Source organism: Phalaenopsis equestris, unplaced genomic scaffold (genome assembly GCF_001263595.1).
Source record: "Phalaenopsis equestris unplaced genomic scaffold, ASM126359v1 Scaffold001236, whole genome shotgun sequence".
In the NCBI taxonomy this organism is placed as follows: domain Eukaryota; kingdom Viridiplantae; phylum Streptophyta; class Magnoliopsida; order Asparagales; family Orchidaceae; genus Phalaenopsis; species Phalaenopsis equestris.
The window spans coordinates 56,904-72,797 of record NW_018165675.1 but is presented as its reverse complement, the minus strand read 5'-3'; the positions used below and the strand labels follow the sequence as shown (position 1 = coordinate 72,797).

Here is a 15,894-nt window from a genome sequence, read left to right as displayed (position 1 = left end):
ACAATGTCCGTTCCGCCGCGTGATTTTTAAAGAAATTTTGTTAAACGACGAAGCTCTTTCAAACGAGGCCTAAGTATGTCCACAGAACGACTTTATCATCTCGAGAAATATGTCGCCATGTGATACCATAAATTGGCTAATTTGAACAATTTTTAACAATTTGTTATTTTTTAACATTAAAATTTATAAAAATTGTTGGAACAATTTTTAATAAGCCATTGTAGTCTCATGCAAGAAAGAATGTGTGATGAGTGAGAGAGAGAGAAGCTTTTAAACAATTCCTTATTCCAATTCACATGCATTCACGTTTTCTTACTCTGCAGTTGCACTAACTTTTCACAAGAATGGAATGAACACCCAAAAAGCTGATCCTCGCTCTCTCTATTTATACTTCATGACAGAAATATATCATAACATTCAGCACAGAAAAGCAAACACAGCTCCATCTTTTCACTGTAGAAGAGCAGTGGGACAATGGGTTTCTGCTACAGTATTTCATGGATTCCACTTCTTGCTCTGAGCCACATCTGCTTCTTTGTTGCCTGCGGAAGCACTAATCAGGACCCAACTGCCATAATCGTAGGAACAGTTTACTGTAACACTTGCTTCCATCAGAATTCATCAAGACACAACCAAGTCCTTTCAGGTATAATGTTCTTCAAATTTTCAGTCTGCTTCCATCATGATAATCTGCATGTATTTCTGCAATCAAATAAGGTTGTGAAAATCAAACAGAAGTATTTCAATTGTTTAAATATAATTTATATAACAGAATAATGATATATTAATATTAATTTTTATTAATTTAGTAAATAATATGTAATGGCCCCTTTAAAAGAATAATTACATATAGAGAACAAGAAACATTGCTACTTACAAATCAAGAATTTAGGTGATTTTTTAAACTATGAAATTGATGCATAATCATTGTGAATTTGATAAAAAATGAAAAATATGTGTTGTGGTTTCATCATGGCATTTAATATTTGAGGGAGAGTGCTTGATTCATAAATAACAATGTTTTGAGTGCTCTATATGTAATCGCCCCTATTTTAAAATATATTCTAAATAAATAATAAGCCATGATATTTTCTCTATTTTAAATTTAAATATCTTATTTTTAATCATACGATCAAAACTAAATGATCAAAATTGAATAATATTTGAATTGACTGCTTGTTTAAAAACCGGCCCGGTTCATCGGTTCTCTAGTTCAACCATATTATGATCTATTCAATCAAGGTTTTATGTAGAAATGATTCTAAGCTTGGACCGAACAAGTTGAATAACCAGTTCACGATTGAACCGGTCGAACCAACCTGTCCGACCAAACTTTTAAAACCATGCCATCAAGATGAAAAACAAAAAACCTTATTTCCTCACAGGTGCTTCAGTATTGGTAGACTGCAACAACCAGATAACAAAGAGCGGCTTCCAAAATTTTGTCAAAACAGACAAAGATGGTGTTTTCAGGGTGCAGCTCCCCTCTGAAATCAGCAAACACATAAAAACAATAAAGCAATGCTCTGTAAAGCTCATAAGCAGCAACGACCCATTCTGCGCAGTGGCTGCTCCTCCTACTTCATCTTCATTCCATCTTAAGTCAACAAAGAACAAGGTTCATGTCTTCTCATCTGGTTTCTTCGCCTTCAGGTCCCTCAATCAATCAGAACTTTGCTATGAAAAACGAAGTGTTGAAAGCTTCTCTGACTTTAGTGCTGCAAAAGATATAACACCTTCTTCCCCTCTCCCTGCTTTAAACATTCCCCCTCTTCCTCAGACTCCATTATTGCCTACCCTCCCAAACTTACCTCCATTACCAAGCTTGCCAAACTTACCTCAGCTTCCTGATCCACCTGCTGCTCCATCTAACCCATTTTTCCCGGGTATCCCAAAGCAGTTACCTTCAAATGAGACCAAACCTTAAATTGATGAACTGTAGAACTTGTTCTGGTTTATTAATATGTAATGTTTCTTAAGCTCTTCCATTGACTTTCTACATGCATATGTAGCTGAATAAAGTGGCTAGTGAGATCAAGATATGCAATGTATCTCATGGTGATAGCTATTTGTCTAAGAACTTTGTGTCATGTGATTATGTAAGTCGAGAATAAGTTTCATTTTGAGATGTTCAATTGTCCTTTGTGTGTTGTGGTGACATTCATAAATTGGTGTAGTAAGTTGGTTTGAATTCATACTCATGATTAAAGAGAGTGACAAATGGGATATAGTTGGCTGCGTGAATTTTGACTTATCGGTTGTTATATGTGGCATTCCAATTATGAGTTCATGTTTTACAGATTGGTCCACAAGGGTAATTGTTTATGTTTAATGTTGTGTTGTGATGAAGTGAATAATTTTGGGCAAGAAACATAGAAAGGTACATTTTTCACCATTATTTAAAAAAGGATAATTTATCAACGAAGCACACTATTCTTATGTATTTACATATCAACCCCCTAAGCTTTCATATTTTTGTGCGTAGCACTTTAGTTCTTAAAACATATTCATGTAAAAGCGTATTTCACTTTTAAAAAATGATAAGATTGCTATTTTCGATTTGATGTTAAAGTTTTGAGTGATATCTGTGTAAATGCAAAAATTTAGGCGTGAGATATGTAAATACATAAATTGTGTGACATGTTTCTAACTACCCTTAAAAAATTTGACAAGCAAATGATATATAAGGATAAATATTTTTAAACAACTTTAAAACAAAGTAAAATCAAGTCTTTATTATAACACTAATCAAGTCTTTGAATTTTAAAGAAGGTGATTGACGTCCAAAACAAAATTAATGCATGCCCATAGATTGACACAAAAGAAAATATTCCTCCATGTTGAAAATTAATATGAATTACATTCAATCTCCATTTTGGGAAGTTAAATCAAAAATCGATGGTGGATAATTCACAAGTTAATTAGAAAAAATTGGGATAAATATATTCTATGATGATAAAGTGATTATATGGTTATTATGTTGCATTCTTTATATATTTTATTCATGTTTAAATTGTGCACTAAGCTTCACAAGAAGTTTAGAGTAAGCTAGAATGGTTTTAAAACTTTTCATTGGCTTAATTATGTTGTGAATTGTACTATCATGTCTATAAGAAAAATTTAATTGGAAAAACTTTAATATATGTAAATAAAATTGCTCAAAATAGCATAATACATTGTTTAAAAGAATTCTAGAGCAATGCACAAAGTTTTTTGTAAAAATAAATTGTACTCTATTGTATTCTCATGCATATAAGAAAAAATTCATTGGAAAAAACTCAATATATATAACCAAATTTACTTAAAATCGTATAATACATTGTTTAAAATAATGCTAGAGTATTACATAAGATTTATTTAAAAAAAAAATTGTGTACCCTCTTAACCATCTCAAGAACAGAAGTAATCATTTTACGTTTAGGATGCAAATTCACTTCATCTTCCCCAAAATTCTTAAATAAACAAATCTTTCCATTATATTTATGAAGATGTACATTCTGAAATCCACACATTCTGCCCATTAACTTAAAATTGTTGTCCTAAAACATTTGTTGGAGAAATGAAGTTTCAAACCAAAAAAATTACTTAAGCAATGATATCCATCATCATATTTGTGAAGTTCTCTATCATTAGTATTACACTTGAAGTGCAAGAGTTTTTGATATTATGAATAAATCACCAGCATATGATACAAAAATTCATACTAAATATAAGAGATAGTTAAAAATTTGTTATGTCACGATACCTCCAAGAAACACTCAGGCAATGCCGTTGAGGTGTATTAATTTGGGAATCAATGTTTTCTTCTTTATTTCCTCTTATAAGATAACATGTTACAAGTTAAAACAACAAGTATAATATACATATCAATAATTCAATAACAACTTGTACAAACTTTATAAATAATGATCTCTAACAAGTGTAGAGATTACGTTTAACTCTCTTCTTCTTCTCCCAACGTCCTTTCAAATTGGCATTGGAAATACCCTTTGGACACAACCTGATTAGGTCCTTCAGCAATTGTTTCTCTCTTTTCAGTCTTTTTTTCTTAAACATTTGCTTGGATAGAGGTGTGTTTCCACGCAATATTGAGTCAACATCATAGAACATCTGTTTCAATGCTAACTGTACCCTCTCACTTAAAAGGCAAATTTTATAGAAAATCCATCAATATATGAAACTAAACATATTTTAAAAAACATAATACATTATTTAAAGTAAAAATAGATAACCCCACAAAGTCTTTTCTTGAAAATACATACCGTTTGCACTTTTTTTGTATCTCATTTTTTGTTCTATAATGTTGAGCAAGCACAAATTATTGAAAAAGCATAAATAATGGAACAAAATGTGTTTAAAAATGTAAAATATATTATTTAAAATAAAAAAGATGCCTTCATAAATTTTTTTTTGAAAAGGATTTTTGTACCATCATGCTGATTAAGTAAAATTAATTAAAAAAAATCATTAATATATGAAGTCGACCTGCTTAAAATATCATAATATATTGTTTAAAATAATTCTAGAACAATACATAAGATTTTTCTTGAAAAAATATATTATTTTTATATTAACTTTGTACCCTCATATTAATTAGAAAACCATTAATATGCGCAATCAAACATGCTCAAAATAACTTAGTATATTATTTAAAACAGTTCTAGATCATTGCATAAGGTTTTCGGTGAAAAAAAAAATTATTTATACCATATTTGCACCCTCTTTATACCGTCATGTCTATATGACAAAGTTCATTGGAAAAATATCAGTTGATGAAAGAAAACATGACTCGAATAATATTATACAATATTTAAAAAGTTTGTAGAGCAACATAAGAATTTCCTTAAAACATTTTTTACCCTCTTTGTACTCTCAAGCATATAAGATAAAGCTCATTGGAAAACTATCACTAGATAAAAAATATGATTTAAATAGCATTATACATTTCTTAAAAAAATTCTAGAATAGTACATAAGGTTTTTATTGAAAAATTTTTTTGTACACCCTTTGTACCCTCATTTCTAAAAGATAAAGTTTATTGAAACCTTCAATATATAAAACATAATATTATTCAAATATGACTTTACATTATTTAAAATCATTCTAGAGCATAAAACTAATGGAAAAGCAATGTTTTCTTACCTCCAGTATTGCCACAACTAGCCTGAAAATGCGCTATATGTTGTCTGAGATTTCCAATCCCGTCAAATATCTTATTGATTTTTTTTTTTTGGTACGATCTTCGTACCATCATGCCTATAAACCAAAGTTGGATAGAAAATCATTAAAATATGGAACTGAACTCACTTAAAACATCATAATACTTTATTTGAAAGAATTTTAGATCACTAAATAAGATTTTCATTGAAATTTTTTTCCGTGCATTTCTTTATCCCTCATACATATAAGACAAAATTAGTTCACAAAATATCATTATGCAAAACAAAAGCAACTCTAGTCATGTCAAAAGCATAAGAGTTTCAAATAATAAAATTTTTAATACAATGAAAGATTTAGAATATAAAATTTATGGATGAGTTTAGATCATTAACACGGACAACTAAATTCATCACAATTTCATTCTTCTTAGCATCTTCTTGTCTTCACATCTTCAAGGTCTGTCACTACATCTATCATTTGCCACATATGTTTCCTATTCGATATTCTAAAATAAATTTTTGAAAAGTTTCCTTGGTTAAAGACAAAATTTAAACCTTAATATTTCAAAAATTTTCTGCCCCCGTTTTGCTGCCTCATCACATAAAATGTGTTTATTTTGGGCCGGGTGAAGTTTTATCGGAAAAAAATATTATATCAGGACACTTAATGATGCAAATTTTCATCAGATGTCTGAGTCCGATTCGTATATGTCAATGGATCCAAATTGTCACGTGACCTCTTATTATTAGATATCAGATATAAATTTGCGTCAAATATCGTGATACAATAATTTTTTGCTTCATTGTAGATGCTAAAATGTTTTACATGTAAGGGACACTTAATGATGCAAATTTTCATCAGATGTCTGGGTCCGATTCTTATATGTCAATGGACCCAAATTGTCACGTGACATCTTATTATTAGATATAAGATGCAAATTTACGTCAAATATCGTGATACAATAATTTTTTGCTTCATTGTAGAATGTCAACACGCGGCCATGCTAAAATGTTTTACATGTAAATCATGAATGAGGTCAACCCCACATGAATATGAAATTGGAACGGGACGTTGGAAAAGTAATACTTTTTCTTTGTCAAAAGCTTATGGGCATATTTTTCACAAAATATACTTCCAATTTCCGCCATTTCGCCACCGGATCAATCGGAGTGCACTGAAGGCCGAGTAAGCGGCGCCACCATGGAATACCAGAACAAGCACATCCTCGCCCCCATGGTTCGCGTGGTAATTTTACTTCTTTCCTCCTCCCAATCTTCGACCTTGGAAATAATGGCGGCATTTTTGTGCGGATGATGGTTCATAATTTACATCTATACGATTCTTTCACATCCGATTGGAATTTTAAATGATTTTAAAGTGTTTTTAATGCAGGGCACTCTGCCGCTTAGGTTACTGGCAGCCGAGTATGGAGCTGACATCACCTACGGGGAGGAGATCATCGATCACAGAATTTTAAAATGCGAACGGCGTGTGAATGGTATTGCACTAATTTATCTATTTCAGCTCTTTGCTTTTGGTCTTTCGAACTTAAAACTTTGGCCGGTTGATCTAATGATTTGTCATAGCCTTTAAATTGTTTCTGGAGCGTTAAAAGGAATTTGGGGGCCATTTTGTTCAATTTTATTTGCATTTGAGTGTTAATAAGATGTTTGTGTTTTTAATATGCCGGTGTTTTCTGTATTATACTGTGTTTTTTTAGGTTTTTAATATCTATCTTAAAACACAATAGCAACATTCTTCAAATGTAATGAGAGTAGAGGTTGGCCGAATAAGATTGTCATTTTGAAGTAGGAAGTATTATTTGAAGATGTGAGTGAACCAAACAATTGATAACTTGAAATTACTCAACATGAAATTGCATATGAGATTTTCAATGCTAATTGCTTTATATTTTTTGATCATAGTATGACTCTACTTGGTAAGGCAAATAAATAATTTGTATTGTTAGTCTCGTTTAAGAAATATGATTAGAAGGAGTTTTAAGGTGTCGATTATTGAGGAAAATATAATTAAATATGTAGTGAATTTTAGCAGGAACATATGAAGACCTGGTAGGTAAAGTGTCATTATGCAAAGTGGATGGCATGATGTGGAATATAATTATGGCAAAAGGCTCACAAGGAAAATGGTAAGGTTTTTTTGTGAATAATATGTCTTTAGTAGGAAACAAAAAAGCATTACATAGATAGTGCGCTTAAGTAAGTCATTTTAATGATAGTTGAAAAGGTATTATGTTACCAATGTTCGAGGACAACTTACTTTTATCAAAGGAACATACAAAAAATGTGCATCTTGCAAAATGGAGAGCATATGAACCTATAGGGTTTGGGGATATATTATGGCGAAAGGTTCAAAAAGAAAGCAACTTTTTGTCCAAAGCTATCAATGTTGGAAGTTGTTCAAGTGGTGTTAAATTTATATTAAAAACATATTTACTCTTCACAAGAATTAGTACTGAATGAGGTTTCAAAAAATTAGCTCGAGATTACTTTGATACAAATTTGCCACCTGTGCCTAGAAGTATTGATATAAAAGTTAGATTTTGTTTAATGACTGAAGATTCATTATTTAGGAAAATGTTGCAAAGTGTAACGCGCCCCTAAGATTCTTTATATATATATATATTTCCTGTTTCACTTGACTGGTTAAATAAATCATTGAAGATATGCAGTTGCCTGACAATATGTTTATTTTTTAGCAGAACTATTTTCCCTTGCGTTTCTTTGTTTGTTTCATTTTTTCTTCGAAAGTTGCGCATAACTTTCTTTTATTGCTCATCTAGCCATTGTAAACACTTTTGTTTTGAATAGAGAATATTTATTGTACTTACCTTGCAATTGCTAATTTTGAGTTTCAGAGTTTCGTTTTGAATAATAAGATAGTCCAAATTTGTTCACTTATAAAATGTTTTATTTTGTTACCATAACTGCAGCTGTGTTTTTTCCTTAATCCTTGATTTCTTTTTTGTTGTAGTTGTTGCTAATATTTTAGTTTTATTACTTTTATACTTGACCCTAATTTGTTTAATTTTTGGTAGACTATATCGGGACTATCGATTTTGTGGATAAGGGAACAGGTGATGTTGTTTTTAGAACCTGTCACGAGGAGAGAAATAGGATTGTGTTTCAGATGGGCACCTCTGATGCTGTCAGGGCTCTAGCTGCTGCTGAGTTAGTGTGAGTCTATCCTTTTTTTTGAACAAATAAAGATAAAAAATAACTATACAATTGTTTTTGTCATTACATATATTGCTATAACACGGTTTAAAAATAAATATCTTATAAGTTTAAAAATGAATATCTTGTAAGTGGATATCAACATGCTTTTTTATCTAATTTACTGGTGATTTATGGCATGTTCCTTAAAACGTTGTTAGATTATTTTTTAAATAGAAGTCAATTTGTTTCATTTCATAATTGGTTGGTTGATTTTACCCCTAATGAGTGGTTAGATATTTTTTGTTGCCAGCTGGTCTTTTTTATGAGGTTCAATAGAATTGGACTGCATCTTCACCTTAAGCTAAGAAGTGGATTCTTATATATATATATATACATCTATGTGTGTATGTGTGCACGCGCGCGCGTTCACCCAAGCTTCCTTTTGCGCCAGTTCTGCTTTGATCATTTGAAATCCGTTTGCGTGAAGCCTTTTTTGATTGGATGAAGACTTCCATACAAGGTGGCCTAATTAGGTTGATAGATCTTGACTTATTCCACCTTGTTGCCCGAGCAAAAGCATTATTTATTATGGACCATCAACACTTCTAAAAGTCAACGTTTTCCTCTTGTGAAGTTCCTATTCCTTGTAATTTTCTCATATGCATGGATTATTACTTTTTCATCCATAAATTCACTGTGTTTGTGCTCAAAGCCAAAATTTGCCGGTCATTAGCTTCACCTATCTGTGAACTTAAATACTCTAATATTTATGTTTTCCATGCACTTGGTATTCCTCTTGTTGTCTGATGCTGTTCAAAGCTTTTATAACTTTAGCACTTTTATTTTGCCATTATTAAATGCCACCCTCCCTGTCTTTCCTCATCCAGCATCCTTATTTTTTGCAGATCCGAAGATGTTGCTGCTATTGATATCAACATGGGGTGCCCCAGGTCATTCTCAGTCAGTGGAGGAATGGGTGCTGCATTACTCTCTAAACCTGAACTTGTCCATGATGTACTCCATATTCTTAATTTAAAAATATATTTTAAGTAATCTTAGTAAATAGTTTTCTCTAATTCCATCAAGCAATACCATGCTGCACCTCTTCACCAGATCTTGGCCACATTGAGGAGGAATTTGAACAGCACAGTAACTTGTAAGATTCGTCTGCTCAATTCATCCCATGATACAGTGGAACTTTCACGTCAAATTGAGATGTCTGGGGTTTCTGCACTTGCTGTTCATGGAAGGTATTCAACTCTTTATAACCTTGTACTTGTTTCTTTGATAACATGTGCAACTTATTCAATAGATGGGCAGTGATTTTTTGTACTTTTTCTGGGCTTTAGTACTAGATCAAGTTATTTTCATAGCACTTAACTTTTTATGGAAGGCATTCAAATTCTGGTAACCTTATTTTAGGTAATTCCTTATTCGAATGATTCAACTGATGTGTGGTGATCGTGTTAGAATTTCTTTTAGATTGCTGCATGTAGCTTAGTTTTGCTAAATTCCGTGCCTTCTTTGTGTTCTATCCTGTTTAGGAGCTGTTATTTGACTTTCATTACTGTTCATAAAAATTTGCGGGACCTTTTTTTTTCTTGGATTGACTTTCTGAATTCTTATTTTCCTGTTTTTTGAGTTACGGTTTTTACGATCAATCATGACAAGAGTTTTCCTTGGAACTTATAAAATCTTAATTGTTTTCTAGTTGTCTTTTGAAAAGCTAAATTGGTTCTTAAGTTGAGATGCTATTGTGAGCTTTAAGCATGCGTCAATATTGCAGCTGGTGTTATGCTACTTATAACTCTGTAAAGTGCTTCAAATGCATTATTGCTTATTTCATTTATCTTCTGTTTTTATTATTACTCTTTGTATCTATTTGATTTTACTTATAAATTTGTTCCACATTGCCACCATATGGCTTGTAGGAGAGTTAAGGACAGGCCTCGAGATCCTGCAAAGTGGAATGAGATTGCCGATGTTGTTTCAGCATTATCTATTCCTGTTATAGCTAATGGCGATGTCTTCGATTATGAACATTTTAAACGGATAAAAATTGCTACTGGTAATTAAGGATGCATTATTTTTCCTTTTTATTATTTACTGCTTTTTTGTGCAATCGAAATGAATAGTTCCCATATTTGAATTTTATTATCTTATTCTTTATTTGTGAGCTCAAGGCGGGTAAATTCTCATATTCTGGACGGAAATATAGTGAAGATAACAAAAAAGACTCCTAAGTAGAGGTGAATTACCCTTTTTATTTTCTTCCGTGTAAGTAAAATGTCACACGAACTCTGCCTCCCCTCTGGCTCGATTATAGATAACCTCCTCCTCCTGTTTCTTTTTCTTCTCCCTCTATTGTTGCTTCTTCTTCTTCTTCGATTTCTTCTTTCTTCTTATTTTTCTTTCTCATTCCTCTCGTTCTTCTTTTGGCTTTCTCTCTTACTCTCTCGGGCTTCCCATTGTCCCTCTCTCTTGCTGGGTTCGAATGAAAGGAGACGAGGAAAAATCTTTGTCTTAACGCTCCAATAAGCGGTGTGGTCTCGCTCGAATGACCTTACCAATGAAGTTAATTTTTTTTTGTTTTGTTATTGCATGACTAGACAATTCGCAAGGTCGACTAGATGCCACGATCCGACCTAAGAGTTTGGAATACCAATACGGGAATGAACGATCGGACGAAAGAAGTAAACTATCTAAACATTTTTATTTCATAATTAAATCTAATAAAAAAACACAAAAGAGTCATTCTATTCATAAAACTTCAATTTACAAACAATTTATATATATATTTTTTTACAACTAACATAGCATAAAAAAACTAAATGTAATTTCTTTCGGCCTTAGTTGTTCGGCGGCTTTACGCATGCTCTCTATATTCATTTATTCTACAGTAGATTTTCTTAAAAAAAAATAGATGTTGAAGGTGTGAGTTAAACTAAGCAACATGTAAAATATTTATAAATTACAACAATTCTTATTTTTAAAATATTTAACAAAAAATTAATTAGTAAAGAACCAGAAGCAGTAAAAAGAAAATAATATTTTTATAAACAAATGTTATCATCAGAATGATTAGACTCTGAAAAGAATTTGTTATCATCACAATAATTAGATTCTGAAGATATTTTATCAAGTTTTGGATAACCAATGATGACTATACAATGTTCATTACCATCCACTTATCCTACAGTTGTATATCCTACTTCAACTTTTGACTTTGCTCCTTTATATTCAGTATTCCAAAGATTATTAAAGTAGTGATTGTCTTTTGGACCACGTGCGTGTTATTAAACTTTGTTTTGCTAAATTAGTAACACAAGACCAATATTGATTAAAAAAAAGTTCTATTATTTAACTTCTGCGTATCAAATGGTAGCGGGGTTAGGGCAAACTTATTGACATACTGGTTGATCTTATGGTACATGGATAATTCAGACTTTTTTTTAGCTTGAGGTAATTGTTCTTTCTTCTTTATCATCTTCTTATAGGGAGATCTTCTATTGGATTCCTACTTTTTTTGGGGTGACAGGCCAACCTACAATAAATGACTCATCCTCTTAGCTGGATTTTAAGTCAATATCCACTACCGGTGTCCTATCCTTCAGATTTGATGGAGATCATCTGGTTCTTATCCTTGATTACTCCACAACTTTTTTGTGGTTTTATCACCTAATAGTATGTTTGGAGAGATGTAGGAACATTGGAATATTACTTGGTGTTCGTCTTCATCTTTCGATGACATCTCTTATTTTTATTTTTCATCTTTTTCATTCTTTTTTTTGTTGCCATTTCTATTTAAATATTTTATATTGTGGCATTTTCCTTTACTTTCTTTTTATTTGTTTTAATTTCTTTTTCAATTTTTATTTTTTTTGCGGAATTCTTCTTTTCTTTTTCTTCCAAGTTTTCAGTTGCAGGTATCCCTTAGAAAATAGTTTTTGCTTTTTCTGTGAAGGTAGTACGTTGCATCTTCATAAATTTTGACTTTATGGATATAAAATGATTTTAGGTGACCCTTGATGCAGTATTTTATGTTGCCTCTCTAGCATTTGATGCTTTGATGGAGTGAATAAGGTAACCATCTGGTGTTTGTTAAGCCAATGTCTTCCCAACAATGCATTGAAGGACGTTTCTGAATCAATGATATGGAACGTTGCTTCAGTTTAGAAATCCTCAACTTTGAGTAAAAGGGTTATGAGTCTATAGCTCTTTCACCTTTCTCATTTAATCCACGTAATGAAATCTTGTCAGTTGAAATTTTGTGTGCATCAATGTTGAGGTAAGTAAGGGTTATCAAATTTATTATTTTAATCGATGCACCTGAATCAACAAGAACTTTGGATAATCAAAATCATCTCATATTTACAAAGATGTAAAGTGGTCGACTATGATCAACTATTCTTAGTAGAAGGTCATCATTGGTGAAAGTTAATTTGGTAACTTTATTGAAGCAGTTTATATCTCCATTTAGGGAAACAAATATCAGTTTGGCCATACATATTTCAGAACATAGCAAGGCGTTATTAAGTGACTCTCTCTTCTTTTTGGATAAGTCAAGAGCATTGTAGATACAAATTATAACTGAAAATTTTCTTAAATGGGACAACACATCGTAATCAACTTTAGATGGAGCCTCCACAAGCGTATCCTGGGTAGGAACATCTGTTGACCTCAATTTTGAGGTATTCCTTTCCCTTTCTTTAGATACCCTAGGATCTAGCCTTAGAATTTTTCTATTTTGACTTTCCTAGAGAACTAAACCGGGACATACAATATTTAGACATTCAAGCCATTTCTTCGCTCCTTGAAGTTTCATATGTATAGTTTCTAATCTTTGACGTCTAGTTGAGTCAATTAAAACCGACATATTGAAGCTCTTGTTGAGTTTCCATAGGAATTTAAAAGACGTAGGTGGACCCGATGCCGTTTGATTTTCTGTCGCGAGCAGTTTACTTGACTTTGGTTGTCGCTTATGTGAGGACCGGTCAATGATATACTCGTTCAACAGTTCCGATTGGACCAAAATAACTTAAAGTTAAATTGGTACGATATTCGACAAACTTTTTGGGGTGACTCTAGATGACGAGACAGAACGCGTCTGTGCGTCCAGGACTTTGATTTTAGCCGGTAAGGACATATATCTAGATAGAGTACCAAGTTGGATTAAGTTGTGCATAAATTGATAAATTTTGAATAAAATAATAATATTTTTTTGTTTAGTAAATTCAATTAAATAAAAAAAAAACCTACGCTTCCTTAACCCACGCCTCCCCTTCTCCTCTTCGGACCGAACCGAAACCCTCGCTTCTGCATTCGGTGAGTTCCCTGCCGAACCCTTGCCCCTCTTTCGGCCAAAATCTAGAAGCTTATTTTCGGTTCTCCAGTCATCTTCCTTCCTTCCGAGCCCTAACCGACTCTCGCCTTCGGTTATAACTTCCGGTCGCGCTCCTCTATTGGATTCTCCTGTTTCTCCTCACCACCCCGATTCTCACTTGCGGTAAGTTTTCTTCCTTCCCGTTTCCTATAAATACCCCATTTGGGGGAGAGTTTCGGGGTTGGGATTTTTGATTCGTGCGCTAAGGAAAAAATTTCGGTTGTTGGCATTTCATTTGGGCGATTCACTCGTGCGACTTGGAAATTTCATTACTGCTCATGAGATTTTCTTTACACTTTCTGGAAGTAAGTTCTTCTCTTTTTCGACTGTCCCAAGGGATTCTTGACTTTAGAAAGTCATTTATATGAGAATTTATATTCATGTGATGGATTTGTACTACAGTATCATGAAGTAGATAGAAATTCTAATATCTCTTTAGAATTATATTTGATTACTTGGGAAGGTTTCTTCTGGCTTTCTTGTAGAACTTGAAGTTTTCTTTCCCTCTTATATACTCATTCATGAATCTTAAATGTGGTTTTAATTTCAAGAAAGAAAGAAAGACATGTCGAAATATGATGATTACAATTAGATATTTGAGTTAGCCGTGATTTTTTTATCTTAAAAAATAAGGGGACTTGTGAGGAAACTTCCAGCAAAGATTTAGAACTTTGCATACCTTACATGAATTTCACATTCTTGCTTTCGATTCTCTTTTACCTTAGCTGCAGTTTGTTTTTTTTGTTTTGCAGAGAAGCCTCCTATCCTATACGGGTTCTTGTTTTGATTTATATTTTCTGAATTCTTTTTATTTGCGGGTTATGGCTTCAAATTATTAAGCATCGGAGGTTTTTTTTTTACTTTCTTGGCTTTAAAAAAAATTAGTGGCTAGGATCATATTGATCTAATATCTCTTTCTGAATGATTTTGTGATTTTTTTACTTTCTTGGCTTTCCCTGCTACACTCTGAAATCTGAATCATATTGGTTTTGAGATTACGAATTGTTGTCTCCTTAAGTGGCTAGAATTTGGTTTGGTTTTTGTACATGTTCATATTTGGAGTGAGCACAATCCCTATATATATCTATATGAGTTTCCTGAGTCTGGTCACCTTTCACAGCGGCATACTTATTGTGGATTCATATTTTTTTTTACATATTCTTTCTTACTCAATATTATAAATTATTTGAGGAGAACTTGTTTAGAGGACATATTATTGATTCCTTTCATATGCCTTTATTTGGATAACTGCTTCAAATATTCCACTAAATTTAATAAAAGTTTTACATACTGTCGCCGTTTTATTTTTTAACTTTCATGATTTGTTTGAAAAAAGTAGTGATTTTGTGATTTTGAAAATAATTTAAATATGAATAAAACCTTTTTTATTTTAAAATGTAACATTTTAATTTTAAAATATGTAAGACCAAACGAATCTCACATTTTAAATAACTTAAATAATTGAATACAATACTACAAATAATACACTTATCCCGAATGATAAATATATCACTTATAATAAATATCACTTGTAATAGGGATTCAATCACCTAGACTAAAGAATTTGTGACATCCATATTGGTCTGCGAAATATTTTATAAAAAGGCCAACAAGTTCCCCTATCTAACATAAAAATTAGATAGGGTTTATTTTATCTGGGTTCCTGGTTCTCTATAGAGGCAAGCCCCTGTAGTTAATTACATCTTAAATGATCGAAATCACTTAAAAAAACTCTCGATTAAGATCATGTGGTTTTGCTTTCAAGATTTCAAAGTTTAGGTTTTCACGATTGGACATGGGAAAATCAAATAGGAATGACTCAAAATAGGAACAATTATTTAAGGAATCCGAAGGGCAGAAAAATAGGGGATATCACAGATCTAGGAGAAACCCCGGAGATATCTCAACTATCCTATTGTTCGGCTTTATGTTTTTTGAAATGATTTAATTTGATATTTCAATCCTGCAATTTATTTATGATTTAGAACTTATGTTTACACAATATCGGACTGTGCAAATAGCCTAAAAAGATAAGAGGATTTGCACCGTACCGCATGGTAACCTCGGAATTCTAAAGCGTTAGGACTTATAATTGTACAACAGAATTGTACAAAAAGCCTAAAGAGTGATCCTATATGTTGTTATTTAAACTAAAGAAAGGTGATAGGTGAT

General features: G+C 32.2%; 2 protein-coding genes across 2 annotated transcripts in view; both read left to right on the top strand.

The window, feature by feature from the left end:
- The first annotated feature begins 402 nt into the window (after positions 1–402).
- Positions 403–2,221, top strand: LOC110033609. The gene is made up of 2 exons (XM_020737646.1): positions 403–646; positions 1,386–2,221. Exons 1-2 carry the CDS (start codon positions 475–477, stop codon positions 1,925–1,927), a joined length of 714 nt encoding a protein of 237 aa, XP_020593305.1. The 5' UTR covers positions 403–474; the 3' UTR covers positions 1,928–2,221.
- Positions 2,222–6,240: 4,019 nt separating this feature from the next.
- The window catches only part of LOC110033604 (tRNA-dihydrouridine(20) synthase [NAD(P)+]-like), a 35,206-nt gene continuing 25,552 nt past the window's right edge, over positions 6,241–15,894 (top strand). Inside the window, exons 1-6 of the mRNA XM_020737642.1 lie at positions 6,241–6,405; positions 6,553–6,658; positions 8,219–8,357; positions 9,245–9,353; positions 9,453–9,589; positions 10,271–10,407. Coding sequence (XP_020593301.1) covers positions 6,361–6,405; positions 6,553–6,658; positions 8,219–8,357; positions 9,245–9,353; positions 9,453–9,589; positions 10,271–10,407 — 673 coding nt within the window. The 5' untranslated portion in view covers positions 6,241–6,360. The remainder of the gene's footprint in view (positions 6,406–6,552; positions 6,659–8,218; positions 8,358–9,244; positions 9,354–9,452; positions 9,590–10,270; positions 10,408–15,894) is intronic.